The sequence below is a fragment of the Nyctibius grandis genome, chromosome 7, assembly GCF_013368605.1.
Source record: "Nyctibius grandis isolate bNycGra1 chromosome 7, bNycGra1.pri, whole genome shotgun sequence".
NCBI classification, from domain to species: Eukaryota; Metazoa; Chordata; class Aves; order Nyctibiiformes; family Nyctibiidae; genus Nyctibius; species Nyctibius grandis.
This window is the reverse complement of record NC_090664.1, coordinates 763,025-781,561: the sequence shown is the minus strand read 5'-3', so window position 1 is coordinate 781,561 and position 18,537 is coordinate 763,025. Positions and strand designations below refer to the sequence as shown.

Genomic DNA, 18,537 nt, shown 5'->3' with positions numbered 1-18,537 from the left:
CTGACAAAACCTCCTCTTGGGCTGGTCAAGTAGGAATCCTCTACTCCTAGTAGCGACTGCCATGCAGGTGGACAGGGACACTCACTTTTTTTTTAAAGAATATTTAATTCCTCAGGCAGAGGGACAGCAAAAAAACCCCAAACCCTCTGTTGAAATGACAGGTAAACTCACACTACTTTTATTAGCTGAAATAGACTTTGAAGGGCTGACAAGAGCGAGCTCACCGTGCCGCTGTTAGCGGCCACAGGGCTACGTCCTGTGCGTGGTAGTTTAGCAGTGCCGTGGCTGACATTGAGTGCCTCCTGTTTCCTTTGTGATCAAAATCAGTGCAGCCGTTGCAGGTCACAGCTTCAAACTACTACTAAGCTTCTAACCAGAGCTGTTGTAGATAGTCAGTGTTGGATAGATACAGATCATCATGACTGGCTGACCCACATACAGTAATCATTTCCTACTAAAACTAGGATAGCTCATGCAGCACCTCTATTTTAATGTCAAACAGGAGAAACGTTGCTGAGCTCATCGAGCAGGATGTGAGTAGCGTGGCTGCCCTCTCCCCCTTCCAGGGACTAGTCCCAGTGGGTACCCCCTTGGCCTGGGCTGGCCAAGGTAAGGTGCTCGGACACCCAGTGTCGGTGGTGGTGTCATCAACGTGTGCGGCGGCGGGGTGAATGCTGGTCCTCTGCCACCAGGCATGGGGCTGCCATCCAGGGCTGCTGCTTTGCCTTGTTTCCCGACAGGGCTGGTTCTATTAGGAGACTCTATTTTCTTGTCTAGAACAAAGATTAAGAATGTTATTTTCTTGAGCAAACACTGCCTTTCTTCCTCTCCCCAGTGGCTGCTGTTTCTTCTCCGTACAATAACTCAAGTGTCTGGGGATTTGTGTTTGAGCATCTGAGCGAAGAAACCATAAATAAGACTGCTAGCCCCTGGCCAACAGCCAGTATGTGTCTCTGCTGCCTGAGCCCTCTTTGCAGGTTCTTACTGATGCGTTTATAAGACATCACGGTCCTACCAGCCATGCTGGCACGGCTCTAGCCATGTGGTGGTCGTGGGGAGTAACTGATTTTAGTCTTTATTTTCAATGAACCCACAACGCTGCCAGCACTATTTCCATTTAAATGAGCACCCTGGGTCTGCTCTGGGGGGAATCTGTATGGGGTTGGTCTGAACTCTCCAGCTTGTCTCAGACTCTCCAAGAAACAGCCTGTCTAAATGTGAGAGGGTTATGGTGGCACTAGTCTGCTTTTCTCGTCTGCATCGAGATAAAAATCAAAATCTTTCACATGTGTTGAGCTGTTTCTCACAAATGAAAGCAGGGGGCTCTGGTGGACAGGGAATGGCTGGTTCAGACCGAGCTGCAGGATCTGTCTTCCTTGAGAGTGCCTGGACCCTGGTGCCAATACCTTCTCCTGCATCTTTCTGCCCAGCCATGGACTGCGTCAGCAGAGCTTACAGCATGCATTTATTTGCCCTAAGACCAAAGCAGTCCTGTAAAAAGCTTCTGTCTCCTTCATAATTAATTTTGCAATGAAAACCTCAGTTTGGAGAAAAGTGTGTGCCTGGCTCAACTCATCAACACAGAAACAAGCTGGAGTTTCAGCATTGTTCCCAGAATAAATTGCTGTTTTCATGACCAGCGTGGTTAATAGCTGGGAAGTGAATCATAATTTTGGATTAAAATTCCCACACTGTGATAAGCCTGTGTGAGACATAATCCAGTCTAAAAACTCACCCTTCCTGGGTGTCCATTAGCAGGTGGACAAAATCTGTGCTAGTTATACTCAGCTGGTCCCTTGCAAATGTGTCCTGCTCCAGTTTCTCAGTCTTTCCCAGTCATCACTTGGTGGCAAAAGGAGCCTTTTCAGGAGGGATGAGGGGAAGTTGTTTAGTTTTTACCTTCTGCTTGTTTGGGGTGACTTTCACTCTTCGTATTTGGTGTAAATAAATCTTCCAGATCCTGCAGCATGGGATTAGTGCTGGCTTTGTTGTTTCTCTTGTTCTTCTCCTCTTCGCGTTGCTGCATCAATAAAAACCATCAGGTTTAGTTTGAAACTGCAGATGTAATCCATGAAGTGGTGGCTTGGTGTCACGGTTGGCCTGGCTAAGTGTTTGTTGGTATGAACGTAATCTCTTTGCCAGTTTCAAGGTGCTGAACCTTGGTCTGGTGACCGAGGGTTTTAGGGGAAGAAAGTACATCCCAGGCAGGACTGAGAGCCTGAGAAGCAACAGCTCTGCTCTTGTTAGGACAAAGCACTTGCTGATAACGTGGTTTAGGTCTACCAGGCTGTCTGTGTGTTTGTACAACTGCCAATCTGCCCTCCCTGGGGTTTTGGTTTGTTATGAATGTGGACCTTTTGGGAGGGAGGGTGTCAGTGATAAATGCCAGGGGAAGAGGAGGAAGGCATGGCAGCATCAGGATGGGTTGTCTTTGGTTTTACTTGCATACATTTAGGTCTTCAAAAGATTTCCTCCTGGATGGCAGAGGGAGAAAAATACCTGGGGGCTGTTTCTGCTCAGGACAAGCATGCTGGACAGAGGAGGGAGAGGCTGCCCTCTCTTATGCAGTGAGAAAGCTTGGATGGATGCCACTCCAGCTCCGTCCCTCCTGATCTGCCAATGGAGGGACTTGTGTGCTGGAGCCATGGAATGCAAGGTGGTTTGTGGCACTTTCACCAGTTTTTGCTTTATGCAATGCGTTGCTTGACGTGGCATTGCTTCCTTGGCTTGGATCCTTCCCTGCACCAGTACAATGGCTGATACCAGTCCTTTGATGGCATCATATCCCCTCCTGATGCAAGGCTCAATGCTTTGGAGACGTCTATGTAGTACAAAACAGCACAGGGTTAGAGAGCCACCAGGAAAGCTCTGGGGGAAACTGGTGCTGCCAGACCAGCGCAGGCCCTGGCAGCAGGACCCCTTTGCTGTTTCTCATTGAGACTCATCGGAGCAGAGCTGCGCTTTTGCAGGTATTCTGCTGCCAGACCTAGTTCATGTTAGTTCAGAGGTCCCTGTGTTATGGTCTTTTGAGTGTTGCAACCTCTCCCAGTTCTGGATATCACGAGGTCCAAATCCTACCCTGCTAATTCGAGCCATTGCATCTGTTTGTATCTTGCTTTTCCCATCTGCATGGCAGAGACTAACACCAGCCTCCTTTGTAAAGTGCTTTGAGAAATACTGGTAAAAAAATGTTATTGCCATGTTGTTAGTTATGGCGCTCTGCTCTTCAGCTCGTACTGAATGGGGCTGTGGTTTTGATAGGCTTATCATTGTCCCTGGGAAATCTCAGGCTCCAGAACATTACTTGAACTTTGAGGTAACTTATTTTTGTAGGTGGAAAGCACAGTTTATGGGAGAACTCACTGTAGTTTTGATGTACGAATAGCAGCCTGTTGTAGGATGTGCCCACCTTTGCAGTTAGCCATTAAATGCCACCAGAGAGGACTGAACAAGCATAAGATGTGTCTTCCCCTTTTGTCACCGCTATGTTCAGAAGTGAAGAGCAATTTAAAAGCATATGTTTCACATCAAACTTGAAGCACACGGTATTCCAAAGATGGCTTTGCCAGATCAGTACTTACCATCTGCATTTTCTTCTTCAGCTCTGCGTTGGCGCGCTGGTACGCCTCAGCCACAGCGTTCAGGTAATAGATGGCGAGGCTACAAAACAAACGTGTTGCTGTAGTGACAGGATCAGGGGAGAAAGAAAGTTTCACAGAGAGGAAACGTTTAATTTTTCCTGCCTTCTAATACCTAGTTTTCCCACCTGCTATCTCCAAAGTGCCTGTAGAGAGCCAAGGCTTAGGAAAAATCCAGGCTGCCTCATGGCATGGTCAGGTAAGATGGTGTGCTGGTTTTGGCTGGGATAGAGTTTATTTTCTTCACAGTAGCTGTATGGGGCTGTTTTGGATTTGTGCTGGAAACAGTGTTGGTAACACAGGAATGTTTCAGTCCTTGCTGAGCAGGGCTTACACAGCGTCAAGGCCTTTTCTGCCCCTCACACCACCCCACCAGCGAGGAGGCTGGGGGTGCACGAGAAGCTGGGAGGGGACACAGCTGGGACAGCTGACCCCAACTGACCCAAGGGATATCCCACACCATATGGCGTCATGCTCAGCATGTGAAGGTGGGGGAAGAAGGAGGAAGGGGGGGACATTCGGTGTGATGGTGTTTGTCTTCCCAAGGAACTGTTACGTGTGATGGAGCCCTGCTTTCCTGGGGATGGCTGAGCACCTGCCTGCCCATGGGAAGTAGTGAATGAATTCCTTGCTTTGCTTTGCTTGGTGCGTGGCTTTTGCTTTACCTATTCAACTGTCTTTACCTCAACCCACGGGTTTTCTTACTTTTATCCTTCCAGTCTCTCCCCCATCCCACTGCAGGGGGAGAGACTGAGCGAGCAACTGTGTGGTGCTTGGTTGCTGGCTGGGGTTAAACATGACAGATGGGCTGAGCCACTCTAGTAGCTCACTTCTGCTCAAACAGAAGAAAAATTACCATCCTGCCCTCCTGCCTCCACCCAGGCTGGCCATGGTCTTCCTCTGCTTCCTTTGCACTAGCCTTGGCCATTGGGTCTTTCCTTGGTGGTGAGCCCGTTCAACTCATTACCTGGGTGAAAACCAACTCAGCTGATAAAACACATGGCTTTCTGCCGTGGCTCAAAGGAAAACCAAACCAGACACTAGGTCACACAGGGAACTTTGAAAAAACTAGGAAACAAGGAAAATAGTGGCAGGGAACAGTCTTCAAGGCACGATCTGCCTTTCCCCTCGGCCAGGACCGGCTGCCTCCTGCAGCCCAACAAGGGGCTGTTGGGAGCGAGCAGAGATGGGAACCGAGGGTGAGCAGGAGCCAGGTTGAAGCAGAGCCACTGGCTTTTGTTTCAGTCCCTTCTTCTGCAAAAAGGGCACGTCAAAGCCAGGGGAAAACCGAGCCAAGCTCGAGGGAACTGAAAGGCGAGCGGGCTGGGAGAGGGCGTGCTGGCAGCCAGCCTTTGGCGCACGGGGAGGCGCGGGTTTTAAAACATGCCCAAGCGTCTGGGGCTGTCTCGCCACCGCTGCTGCTCGCCAGCCAGTAATATTTTGGTTGTCAAAAATGTCTCCTCCTGCTTTTGTAGAGTGCTTTTGTTCTTCTAAATTATAAACATCATCTGCTCAGTAACTCTGAGCCATTCCCAGGAAAATCACCACTGGCTGTCAGTGGAGGAAAGGGCAGGAGAGTGTCACTGAACAAAACATTATTTTCAAAGGTCTACATCTCTCCTGCCACTTATTTTTGGGGGTTACATCAGAGCCTCAGAAACCTGACCTGCAGCCCTTTTGTAAAGGTCATCCATTTGGGGTGAATTAGTTCCGAGATCTTCATCTCGTGCTTGTGGTAGCATCTGCTAGTGTTACTGTGAAGCCTGCAGGGATAGAGCTAATAACTCAATAATATGCTTGGCCATACTAGGGATGTAGCATGAGACTTCTTGTCTCCTGCAGGTATCTGATCTGATTCTTCTAAGTGTAGGATCTGTCTGCACGAGTTACAGTATCTGATTATCTTTATTTAGGTTAAAATGAGTAAGTAGTTTGAGGCAGGTGAAGGGATGACAGGTCGTTTTAGTTTAATTGGGATTTTTCTCAGGCTGTTTCTGTAAGAACCTTCATAACATGGGAACTTGCATTTGATTTAATTTAATCGTACTCTCTTCAGAGTGTAACCTATTCAGAATGAAGGATCACAGTGCCCAAGAGCAGCTGTACTGGATCAGCTCTGAGGCCCATCTCCAATGTGTGTGGATGCCCAAGGAAGAGTCTGAGTGGGCAAGCATATGTAATCTGCTCCCCAACCCTCTCCTTGTCTCCCACTGTTTAGTTTGGAGTGTTCAGAGCTGCCTATAAAATTTGACCACGGCTCTCCCACTCATTTTGATAGCTATGGAAACATTGAGAATAATGCCAAAAATATCTTTTTAAAAAAGAAAAAAGAACTGCTCTGATCCTAGTGCTGCCAAAGGTGCTAGGGATTAAGTGGGGTTTTAAAGCTGGAATGATCAGACAGCACTGAAAAAAAATCCAGATGTATTATTTGGAAAAAGGAGAAAAAAAACCCCACCAAAACCAAACCCCCAAAATAACCAAAACAAAAAAACAACCCAAGCAAAAAATGCACCTCTTCATATTTTTGGAACGTGTAATTTTTTGGCTTGGCAGGGCTGTAAATACCACCAGCTGTGACAGAAATTGCTTCTCCAAAATGCACCAGGCTGAGACTGTCCACTTATTTCCTGCTGGCTACTGAAAATTTTTCATATGGAAGCTGTGACTGCTTTGATATCCGTGAGACCTCTGTCAGCAAAGCATTTTATCTACAAAGTTGTGTTTAATTGGGTCAGGAAATTAAATTTTGGGATGGAGTTGGGCGAAGGTGAGAGAGGTAGGGAGCATGCCTGCCCTAATCCGGGCTGTTATCTCAGCAGAAGCTCTATTTAGACCTCACGAACATCCCAGCATTTTTTTTCATCCTTCTCCCCCCAGCCAGGCATGTAATATTGCAAGGAAAACTTACACCATGAGCAGAATTGCAGGTATGATCAGTCCTGGATTTGCCACATAGCTGAAGATCTTGGCAACAAACAGTGGGAAATCGAGCTCGATGGTCTCTTGAATGACGTCGTACATCCTTTTCTTTCCACTGGGAAGACAAACGGCCAGTTAAGGACTGTTGGTATTTCCTGGAGGGACAAAATATCTCCTAAGTAGCATGTTTCCTCTCTCTTTCAGTGAGCATCAGCTTGCTGTTGGCCACCAAGGATTCTGAGATGCCTTCATTTTAAATTATCTGTTGGTCCATCCATTCCCCCACACCCCCAGTGATTATAAGAATAATCTTTGCTAGGTCAGCTTGCTCCTGGAGTTAACACATTTATTTCCACATGTGGCTCCTTTATGAGTTCTGACTATTTACCCCCCTGAAATGTATAAAAACCTACAGATTGCAGTAACTATACATTTCTGATCAATATCTTGTTAAATATTGCCTTTTCATGGTAGGGATGACTTTCTATATGCAAATTCCAGCTTTCTGAAGTGATGAGCCAACTTGAAGAGCTGCTAAGTAATGACAAAAATAGCAAGCTGTGATTACTGCTTAGTAGGAAGCTCAGTGAAAGAGTAATTTCAAACCAGATTGATAAAGCAGATGAAAGTATTCTGTTTGAAAGGAGAACAAATCTGTAAAAGGCTGGATTACATAATTGACCTTCTCTCCCCAGCATCCCTGGGTCTGTGAGTTCAACCCGACAAGTGCTTTTCCATATCTTTAGGCTTGTTGCCTCCTGGGATCTTGCAGGATTCTGCTCAGGAAGGTGTTGGACTCTGTCCTGACGATGAGAGTCAATAAAGACAAACTTGGCTAAACAGATCCCAACTTCATCAACTGCCTTAAGCCCAGGAGAGCTGAGCTTTCAGTTGAGTTGAGAGGGTGTGCCAAGGGTCTGAATCAGGCTGAGTGGCTTTTGAAGGGTTGGTTGTGGATTGAAATAGCTCTTTCACGTTGCAGATTAGTCACCTCCAAATGATAGCGTGCGTGCAACAAGCTTCTCGTCAGATCTTCTGACATTGCTCATTGACACCTGTCCTTGTTAAAGAACTGAGGGAATTTTGGTCTCTTGCCTTCTCCCCTGAGTCTTTTAGCTTTCTGTTGTCGTTCTCCATTAGCAAGTGGATAACCGAAAACAGTGCCTCTACAGGAAGAATTTGTTCCAAGCTGGCTCCTTGCTGAGTCAGACTCGGCAGGCCCAGGAAATGGCATTATTCAATCAAATTAGACTTTACTGGCTTGTTAATGTGGCCCACTGAGTGCTCTGTGCAGTGGTGATTCTGTCCTAATTAAAAAAAAAAAAAAAGCTGCAACTCTTCAGGCTCAGACCTCTCCATTTCCTGCTACATCCCAGCAAATTTCAACATGTAAAATACACCTTGTGCTGTGGGAGTTCTTGGCTCTATGGAAGGTCTTAGAAGGAGGCTTTGGACCCCTGTTTTGCTCCCACAGTGTTCCTGAGAGCCTTAGGGGTGCTCCCATTGCTTTTTTACTGGGGGCTGCACTCTGCTGTCCCACCCCTGATGTCCTCTGGTGCTTTCATCTGCACATGTTGCCCACAGCTGCGCGTAACCCATTGCATCACATTGCCAAGGATTTAACCAGATGAGAATGGAGGCATTTCACCATCTCTACTGGAGTCCAGGCCTTCTAACTTAATGAAAATAATCCCATATATCGGAGTAGAAAACTGGCATTTTGGGTGTTTTGCCAGTACCTGAATGGTCCGCAGTCAAAAGAGGGAGGCAGGGTCATGATGGTGTAAGCCACAGGCAGGAGGCTGAGAAACAGGATCAACAGCAAGAGTCCCATGTAAAAATTGTTAGACTTGGATGCTTTGAAGACTCGTGCATGAGGGACATTGCTACTCATGACAGCCCAGCACTGGAAATACATGGAGGTCAGTAAGCGCAGCACGTTTATACCCACGAGCCCTGGTGCATAGAAGGATCCCATCCTGAAAAGGAAAGGAGAAGGACAGGTGCTATTTTTTGGCAGACTGGAAGGTTTCTTATTTTCTTTGAAGAAGGAAAAAAAAAAAAAGTGTTCATGTGGTGGCAAGTCTGAGTGGGCTGGCTTGTGCTACCCCTGTGCTCTTGGAGCAGAAGCTGCCTGCCCCCACGTTAGGGTGTGGTAACCATACACTGAGCACCAGCGAGGTCTTGGACCCCTCGGTGCTTGTAGAGAAAGATGTTCAGTTTGTGATAAAAACTGCTTGGGGATAGCTTGGAAAATGTGAGGCAAGTGTAAGCAGCAGGGAGAGACCTCCCTGAGTCTGCAGAGATGTTCTAGTAGGGGAGGGGGCAGAAACCATCAATCCGCAGCGAAAGAAACCCTCCTTTCAGAGGAGGTGAGGGTGCTTTGTGCTGCTGCCTGTTGCTTCTCACAGCAGGGCAGAACAGCTCCTGTTGGCCCTCCCTTGGGGCAGTGTTGGGACGTGCCTCTCCTGCTCAGCTGGCTCCGTGCCCACCCTTGCGTTGACATGTAAGCTCGTGATGCCCTCAAAACCCTTCTGATCTCCTCCTCCAGTGCGTGGACCATCTTAATACATTTTTACCACTGGAAAAAAATGACCCCATAAAAGTGAAAGTGGGGCAGGGTTTGCAGGACTGTTGTCTGCTGCAGTTATGCCCCTGCTACTCCTCTTGGACGAGTAAGGTGGCGTTTTTAAATTTCCACTTTTATAGTCAAGCACAGAAAGGCAAACAGTCAGAGGAACCAAACCCCAAAGGTTATTGTAGCTGGCTTGGAAGATTTCTAACTCTGTTGGCAGGTTTTCTAGATAATGCAAAAAAAAAAACCCAAACCCACCACAACAAAAAAAGGAATGTCTTACCAAATCATTCCCTGGTTGAAGACCAAACCCAAAACATTGCCACTGATGTCAAACTCGGCATAGGACGGCTGCATGGGGAGAGAAGGGAGAGTTTGTTGCTGTTAGAGGTACCCGCTGTTTGTTGCTGGGTGTAAGGATGGTTGGTTAAAGCTGGTATGAAGGGATTTCTGGGAGGGCTCCTGCTGCGTGTGAGCTGCTCGAATGACTAGCAGCAGCGTGGGGAAAGCAAAACTGGAGCTACTGCGCTGTGGGCTGCTGCTTCTCCCTTGGCTTACTGAAAATTGGAAAGATAAATGGAGGTGCTTAGAGCTGTTCTGTGTTTCTATCTTCTCCCTGCTAATATAAAGCCAACGGTGAGAAAGGAGCCGTGGCACGGGACTAGGTTTTACCCTCCAGCTGGTGCATCTGGCTATGGACTTATAGTTCTACCATGGTAAAATATTGAATATTTGAACGGTGATAATGAGCTGGAGGGCAAATGCTGCACCAAATATATCCATGTCCTCAGGTCTTGCAGCAGTGGGCTGCTGAAGAACAGGAACAGAGGGCAAAGAGAGAGAAATATGAGGGAATACATGACCTGATGGGTATCTGGTGGCATTTTGCTCTGTACTAGCCAATAGTTAAAATACTGATTTATATGGAGCAACCTGTCTGATGTGGGTGCTGATGGTGGTTAAGTCCAGAACAGGCTGCTCTAATCTATTGACAGTATTTGCTATTTTATAAATTATTATTCTGATAGATTTACCTATGATGAACCTGCTGTTTCTTCTACATATATCTGCTTTTGCGCACACAAAACTCAGGTGACTTTTGGCAGCTTGAACTATGCATAAGAACTATTTTTCTTTTACATTTTCTTGAAAAATACATTTTTTTTTACTGCAATGCAGAAAGCACAGTTCCAAGAAATGATGAGTGGTGCCCTTATATGTTTGAAATGTCCTCTGCAGTATGTCTGTTTTGCACCCAGTTTGCATGGGTGCAAACGTTGTTTTCTTTGTTCTTTCGATTCTGGTTCATTTCTACTTCAAATCTTTAGCTAGGGGTTAATATTGTCTTCTTTTTCCCTACTTGAGCACCAGTGGAGTGATACACTGAGTGTGTGAATCTCGCAAAGATGTAGGGGAAAAAGAGGAGGGGAAAAGAGAAGGGAAGCTCGTGGTGCTTTCTTCTTTCTGTTACTGCCACGGGAGCCGCTTGGCATGAGAAATTTGCTTTTGCGAGATCGCAGAGGGCAAACCCTCTAGTGCTGCCCTATGTTACGGGCTGCAACTTAACACTACTAATAAACAGTAGTAATAAATAACAGTCCTAATAAATAAGGGCTCTGCTTTGCTCCTGAGCTCCTGGGGGGCTGGGTTGTACAGCTCGTTTACGAAAACCGACCTGCTGGAGCACGTTAGCCTGGTCATCCCCTGACAGATGATGAATGGGGTTTGTTTCTCAGTGCAAAATCACCTTGCAGCCTGCCTGGGCTGATGCTGAATGCCAGGGGAAAGGAGAGAGGGGAGTGCAGAATAAGCTCTAAAGCAACTGTTCTAAATTTCACTGAGAGGTGGAGGATGGATGCCCATGAAATGTTGGGGGGTTTTTTATACATCAAGAGTTCCTGCAGGACAGAAGAGACTTCCAGCTGTTTGTACAATGGAGATCTTAAGAATGAAGAAAAACCCCATGTAGTATTTCTAAAGGTTGTTTTGAGGAAAGCATCTCAAAAAAAATTAAAGCCAGCTAACAAAGTGAGAGGAGGACACAGCCAGGAGGAGGAAACCAGGAGCTTCCACAACACCATGATCTGTGAGCATGTGCAGTGGGAGCAATTGCGTGCTGCTTGGCTGCCAAGGGGTTCATCCAAGCTTTGAAAGCTCTGGGACAGCCTGGGAAACATCCTCTGCCTCCCCCAGAAGAAAGGCAAAATGCTCCACGAGCAGCAAAATGCCTGCTGTGCTCTGGCTGCCCTTAATTGACCAGGCCCCCATAGGCACCTGCAAAGCCCACCTCTGCTCTTCTCCAGACCCCTCCTGGAAACCCTCCCAGTATGACGGTTAGGCAACTGGTGCACTGATATAATAACTGTATTCTTGCCAGGTATTTCCATCTCTGTCTGAATCCATCTTTTTTTGTCACTTCTTATGTGAAACAATGGACTTTTTTTCATAATTTTGTTCTGTGTTTGTGCAGCTCCAGAACTGGCTGCTTTGGTAACGTAGCCTTTATGAGAGTCCAGCGCTGTTGTGTGTTAAACGTATGGGAGAGAGGAAGGAAACGCTCCTTGCTCCACTGCAGCAGAAGTAACACCAGCTCCCAGCATCGATCAGAAGACGATGCTGTGAGTAAAGCGTGCTGCTGCCTGCAGGGTGGGCAACGAGCAGGAAGGTCTGGGGCTTTGAGAAGGGGTGGAGAAGGGCCCAAAGTTTTGGGGTTATAATGACTGAATGAAGATCAGATAAGGTTTTTTTTTTTTAAAACTCCATGTTTTAAATTCCTGAGGTGGGAGAGAGAACTGCATTTTTGTAGGCTTCTTTCTGGGATGAAACTGATTGATCTAGAGAAGTGATGCAGAGACTACCTACACCAATTAAATTATCAGACAAGACCAGAGGACGCTGGAATAGTTCAAAACCCATCTGTTTGTAGCATTTGACCAAATGGCCCTAAATTAATAAGACGTTGACTTACAAATCCAGCCTCTAGGTCCCAGCACCAACAATAATTCACAAATCTGACGAAGCAAGCCCGGATGAAATCTCCCACCAGGATGGTTATGAACGTCACCAGGATGTCAGACACGGTGAGCCTTACGAACTCCTGCAATTTAAACCAAGAAAAAACATTTAGCTCCTGTAATTTCAGTAGTGCATTCAGGACTGTATTTTTTTATTAAACCATTTGTCTTTATCATAGAATCATAGAATGGTTTGGGTTGGAATGGACCTTAAAGATCATCTAGTTCCACCCCCCTGCCATGGGCAGGGACATTTTCCACTAGACCAGGTTGCTCCAAGCCCCATCCAACCTGGCCTTGAACACTGCCAGGGAGGGGGCAGCCACAGCTTCTCTGGGCAACCTGGGCCAGGGTCTCACCACCCTCACGAAATATGACAGTAACCTTCAGAAAGGCATGCCATGAGCAAACTCCCTGCCTGTTTGCAAACACCTGATGGTGCCTAAGCTTGACCTCTGTGCTTGGGAACCATGAGCTCCACTAGAGCCATAAGCCCTGACAGTTGCTGCCAGTGTTACTGACTGCACTATATGTTGTAGCAGCACGTGAGACGTAAGCAGAATGTTAATGCTGGAGTAATGCTGGTGTAAAATGTACATACAGTGAGGGTAATTTACACTGTGTATAGCTCTGCTATGGCTCAGCTCCATAACCTTCTCATGGACTCCTGAGGAAATTGCTCAGCTGTAAACAAGAGCTGTGAGGAAGCGTAGAGAGAGGAGATGTTCAGGACAAGAAGGGTAAAATTGCAGGCAGAAGTAAGACTTGTAGGAGGGGGATAGCTGGTGTCCCAAGGATTCAAAAGGAAAAGCACTGACAAGGAAAGGTTTAAAAGTCTGAGGGGAAAAAACCCAAGGATTTGGAGGGTGACAGTTCAGTTGCACTGAGGATCAGCCCCTTCCAAGGAGTGATGGTGGCTGGTCTTTCCCCACTTGACTGAAAACCGCTTGGCCAGTGAAGACCCATTGGGTGTACACAGTAATGCAAAGCCTCGTAGCTTGGTTAAGCCCTAGCTATCTATATCAGCCCATAAATAATTGCTTTTACTTTTAAATTGTGCATAGTCTGGCTACAGAACGTTTTGGTGAATGAAGAAAGTTGTCCAAAGTAGGAAGGCTGCAGGGTGGGTTTGTGGGGTGAAACTCTGAGGACTTGAAGGCCACCCTGTGTGCATTTCAGGGAGGTTATTTTTGCCTCATTCTGCTGTCATCCCATGGCCTCGTGATGCGTTAGTGGTTGGGACGTGTCAGGAGTTCCCTTGGGGCATGTCCTCTGGTCAGGTTTTACCCATGTGCTCCAAAGCCTCCCCACAATGTGAACTGAAGTGCAGCAATAGTGGAGAAGACAGGTTCCTTCAAAGGCACCGCCGTGATCTGAACCAAAACACGACAAAGGCAGGGCTGCAGACTGCCTGGTCTTTTGTGCCCTTTATGGGAAGGGCCGCAGAGCCGTGCGTGCCCTGGGTGCGTCCAGCTGGGGATTTCACCACCACAGCTTGAGAACTGTGGCCAAGGATTTGTACTGCCTTGGTGTCACTATGCGAGAGCCGGGAAAGGAGATGCCATTTGGAGGGGAACTTCAAGCCTGGAAATGCTAAAAACATCATCAACAACAAAAAAACCCTACCCCAAACCAGCCCAGAGGCTTAACTACATAATGAATTTCTTACAATGCCGACGGTCGTCTCCCAGCAGGGTCCCCTGGGCACGTCTGCGGGATCAAGGGGAGGTGGGGTGGCAGCGCTGTCGTTCCCTGCAGACAAGTTGTGGTGGCCAAGGAGCGTCCAGTGAGTGATGTTCTTCACCACGTCCTCTTCAGCCAGCTGCAACGAAGAGACCTCCTAGCCAAAAAATGTCAGGAAATGGGGGCCCCAGAGGATGTGTTTGGAGAGACCCCAGGCATTGGGTTTCCCCCTCCTCCCTACTGGTTAACACCCATCATATGAGCGTTTGCTTACAACAGTGTTGCAGTGCTGGCACTGGAAAGGGAAATAGCACAGAAACTCCTTCCCTTGCGCCAGGAGCAGGGGAGCAGCAGCCCCTCCAGACCGAAAGCAGATCGGGGCACTGTGAGTTTTGGGGAGCTAGCAGCCTGCTCCCTGCACATGGAGGAGCCAGACCTCCTGCGAGGCTGGTGTGTGCTGAGGGAGCCTCCACCCAGTCCTGCTTTCGCACTTTCTTCTTCATTTTTCAGGGCAGAGGAAACCACCCTGATTCATCCAATTCTTCTCAGCTTAAAACGGGCTCATTTTTTCTACAGATCAGTTAGACATTTATCCTGTCCTGCAGTTATCTGCCTGCAACATGCTACCGGGATAATGTTAAAGAAGGGAGAGCAGGGGAAAAGGATTATGAACTGTATCCTCGGGGTCTGTGTTAATAGAAATTGCAAACGGTGTCAAATGGAGAAAAAAATCAAATTATCCTAATATGCCATGATTATAGGAGACAATAACCACGCTCTTTTCAGGTCTGTAAAGAGAAGCTGGAGACTCTCTGGAAACCCCTCTGGACTGTGAGTCTCCCCATAGGCAGTGCTGGAGAGGACTGGGGAGGGGGGAAGTGCCTGCTGCGAAGGGGGTGATCGTCCCTGTTGGCTGCGGTGATGGGCTGCGCTCACCCTCGGCTCTGGACAATGCTGGCGTATGTGGCTTTTCAGCTCAGCTCTTACTTTTTCGTTGACGTCATCCATCAAGGCCAACAAAAACGTGTAGAGGTTCCCAAGGAAGAGCGCGAAGATCCGCCCCAGCTGCCATTTCAGCCCGATGCGGGGATGGTAATTCTCTAGAGCAGCGATGGTTTCAAAGAGCGGAGGGCAAAACATGCCCAGCAAGGACATCACAATTTCAACCTGCCACAGGAGGAAAATGAGATTACTGCTAATAGTAGCAATGGTGACTACATTAGAGCAGAGCAGGGGCTGACAGCAACTGGTTGGAGCTTTCTGAAGGGTTTATAAAGGAGAGGGAGCCCAAGCAAGCTCAGCGCCTGGCTCTGCTTAGCGTGCAGGCAGCACAGTAGCAGACTGCAGGCCGGGGTTGCACGGCTTGCTCTTGCAGGAGCACTTTTGCTGTTATCTCAAAGGGATAAGCTCGGAAGAATTTGTTCCCTGTCAGCCCAGACTCATGAATATTTAGGTTCCTCAAGTCCTTCGTAGTACTGCTTGCATCAGCTCTGAGGTTCTTATTTTAGTTTCAGAGGAAGCGCAAGACTTGGCTTCTGTGCATACAGATAATTAGTCGATGCTAATGTTTATTTTTCACATTTATTTTCCACATTGCCTTTGCTTTTGCAATAGGCAATTACAGATTTGAACGGAATCACGTCAAGAACTCAGTTTTGCAGCTCAAGAAAATACATCCTAGTGGTATTTTTGTTCCTCTATATGGCACGAGATGCTAAGTTGTGCTGTGGTCAGTGAGGTCATTGGCAAGTCAGCGTTAGCTCAGGCATGACTTGCAGGCTCTGTGTTTTTTTACAGCCCTGCAGTGCCTGTTGGCCTGCAGAGGACTGTCTGTACAGCCGCTGGCAGGGTCTGACTCACAGGTCTCTTCTTTTGTGCTTTTCTTTCCAGGAGAGGGAATGGTACCCAGAACTGTATATATCCAGATCTCAAGTTATCACCAGGAAAGTCTCAGACATTAAACTTTTTGTTTTTTTCTTTGGGAAAAGTTCACTGAAGCAAATCAAAGCATTTTGTGAGAAAGTGCTCTCTTGCTAATGTTTTCTGAGGGAATTATGAAAATGCATGGCTTTGAAACACAAATACATGATAATGTAGTATACATTGAAATTAAGCCTTTCCATAGGTTGAAACAATTTTGTTTTCAGAACTTCAAGATTTGAGCTCCTCATTTCAAAATCAGACACAGAAAAATTTTGGCAGCTGATATTTTTCTGCAGGTTGTAAAATCTTATTCGCATTGTTCAAGATGGAGGGTAAGAATCTGAGTTTAGCTTTGTGTCTGATCATGGACATTTCTAATACCCAGAGAGCTTTCTAGTACAACAGAATTTGTAAGCATTAATATGCAACTTGAGGTAGATGCTTTAAAAAATGGTCAGTGATGTAAGTGCTGAAAGCCCATCGACTTTTTTTGTGATTTATTGTAAGAGTATTTTCTCCTCTTCACAGGAGCTGTTAATTTGCCCTAGAAACTCTCAGTGAGACCAATGTGCTTCTCAGCTAAAACAAGTACAAAGGTAGTGAAGGGGACTTCTGGGCCCTGCTAGGGAATCCCTCTGCCTTGAATACCGTCCTCAAGCTGTGGCAACTATTATGCTGATGTCCAAGGCAAATGATCACAGCAGAAAACTGGAAGCAAAGTTTCCTTACCTCATTTCTTTCGTACCACCCAACGTTTTGCATTTTGGAAAACGTCTGGGAGCGTTTCACCACGAAATAAATGAGGTAGCCACTCCCACACAAGCAGCATATGATAAGGACGTTGGCCAAAACCCGCAGGAATCTCCTCAGGTGGATGTTCTCATCCTTGTTGCTTTCTTGCTCATCCACAATAGACTCCTGAAAAAACAGGGATGCTCACAGAATTGGAGCGTGTGTCTGGCAGCACCGAGCCTAAGGCAACATCGGGTGGTTTTCTACCCTATGAAACGTAATCCCATGCTCTTCTGGCTCTATTGAACTTGGGAGTTTGTGTTATGCCTGTAGGAAGCTTTGAGCTTCTGGCTTTGACTGAAAGACACCAAGTGGCAAACAGCCTGCTGTGCCCCAGAGGAACGTGGCAGGGGAATTGCGCTCTGAAGTAAACCAGATTTTTTTCAAATCCTAAAAAGGTTGTTGGGGTGACCCATGGCATGGGAGCTGGAGCTGCCGTGATTCAGTGCCATACCCTGTTCGTACAGAGGAGATGCTGGACGGGTACCCAGCTTTGCCCTTAAACCTCTGCCATGGTAAGCGCTGGGAGCATCCCCGGAGGCAAACAGAGAAATGCCAACTTAGGGTTACCTTGAAGCTGGTGGTGATGGATGCAAACTTGTTGTCTGCCGTCTCTGGGTTGCCAATGAGGTAGTCCCAGCTAGTGAACATTTTCCAGCTGAAAATGAAGTTGTCGTCATCCCCATCTGCTGTACTTTCGTTGGCATTGCGTGCCATCCTGTGCAAGGACACGTATGGTAGCAAGGTCAGGGAGTGTTTCACAGAGCTGCCACTTGTCCGTCAGCTTTGCAAAGCAGACCAGTGGCTTGGGATTGCTGGTGGATAAGGAAGGAGCGGGGCGACCGTTCTTGGGATTTGGGTGCGACTGTCTATCATGTGCCGTGGGACTTGAGGTTTAAGGAGAAATGAATTGTCAAAAGGGGTCTTCAGGGCTATGCAGGGCTTGTACTAAAAACAGTAATATATAAAAAATCTAGCATAGGTGATTAAAGCAGGTTAAGGATTGCCTCCACCAGCTAGTGCATGAAGAAAGTCTATTTACAGCGCTTCTGGGTCCTAGGGTGCAGTATATGACTACGACTACCTTTAGTTAGTTAAATTTAGTCAAAAATCACTGGTGCTGTCCAAAACACTCACTGCAACACAAAGTTTTAGTGAGATTTCAGTAGCTGCACAACGCTGGAGCCAAAGAGCTTGCAGCAAACCATGCAGGGAGAGAAAAAGGATTATTCTTGTTAATCAGCATAGGAGCAGGTATGGCTTCTGCTGTTCCCTCTCTATTGTTTGGTCCCTGAAATCCTTCTGTCACTCCCACTAGAGTTCCCAGCGCCAGTCCCTCAAGGAAGGCGAGACAACAGATGCTGCAATTTCATGGCAAATGTACAGCAAATCCCCGTGTCCCGTCCAGCCAAAGGCTCAAGAGGCTGCACAGCAGTAGGGCCTGTTTTGATAGAGAGACAAATCCATGGGCTTATTCTTTCTTGCAAAGGAAGGATAACCTTTGCTGGTGTGGCCTCTAGAGGGAGACAGAGGGGTTTATTTTTGGCGTTGCAGAGACTGTCTCAGCAGCGAGAGGTGCCTCGGCTGCATCCTCGGTGCCCTCGGGATGCTGCGGGGGCCTCGCTGGGGCACCAGGGGCACAGAGATTGGTGCCCTGCTTTAAAACTCCGCTGGTTGGTTTGGGGACACATCAAAAGCAGTCTAGTAGCTTTGGACTCTTTTCTGTACCCCTTGCACCATCTGTGTGACTCACATTGGCTTTCAGGAATGGTTTTTTTTGCAATGAAAGGATGGGAAAAGGAGCCTTTGAAATTTACTGTAAGTAAAATCCTCCTTCATGTACAAAATCCACCTGTTTGACAGCCCTGTAATAATGTTGAAGGAAGGGTTAAAGCCATCCAGAGAGGAGGAGGACGAGGAAGAGGGCTGGAGAAGGGTTCAGTTAATGCAGGTGAGCATATGGCTGAGGCAGGGGACTGCCCAGGTCCAC

The 18,537-nt window shown here is 47.2% G+C and overlaps 1 protein-coding gene across 1 annotated transcript in view; it reads right to left on the bottom strand.

The window, feature by feature from the left end:
- Positions 1 to 519: 519 nt before the first annotated feature.
- Positions 520 to 18,537, bottom strand: part of TMC2 (transmembrane channel like 2) — a 30,122-nt gene continuing 12,104 nt past the window's right edge. Inside the window, exons 10-20 of the mRNA XM_068405124.1 lie at positions 17,118 to 17,265; positions 16,485 to 16,673; positions 14,820 to 14,999; positions 13,819 to 13,971; positions 12,104 to 12,232; positions 9,419 to 9,486; positions 8,300 to 8,539; positions 6,550 to 6,675; positions 3,582 to 3,660; positions 1,900 to 2,020; positions 520 to 773 (exon numbers count right to left, since the gene is read on the bottom strand). Of these exons, the coding sequence (XP_068261225.1) occupies positions 520 to 773; positions 1,900 to 2,020; positions 3,582 to 3,660; positions 6,550 to 6,675; positions 8,300 to 8,539; positions 9,419 to 9,486; positions 12,104 to 12,232; positions 13,819 to 13,971; positions 14,820 to 14,999; positions 16,485 to 16,673; positions 17,118 to 17,265 (1,687 nt within the window). The remainder of the gene's footprint in view (positions 774 to 1,899; positions 2,021 to 3,581; positions 3,661 to 6,549; positions 6,676 to 8,299; positions 8,540 to 9,418; positions 9,487 to 12,103; positions 12,233 to 13,818; positions 13,972 to 14,819; positions 15,000 to 16,484; positions 16,674 to 17,117; positions 17,266 to 18,537) is intronic.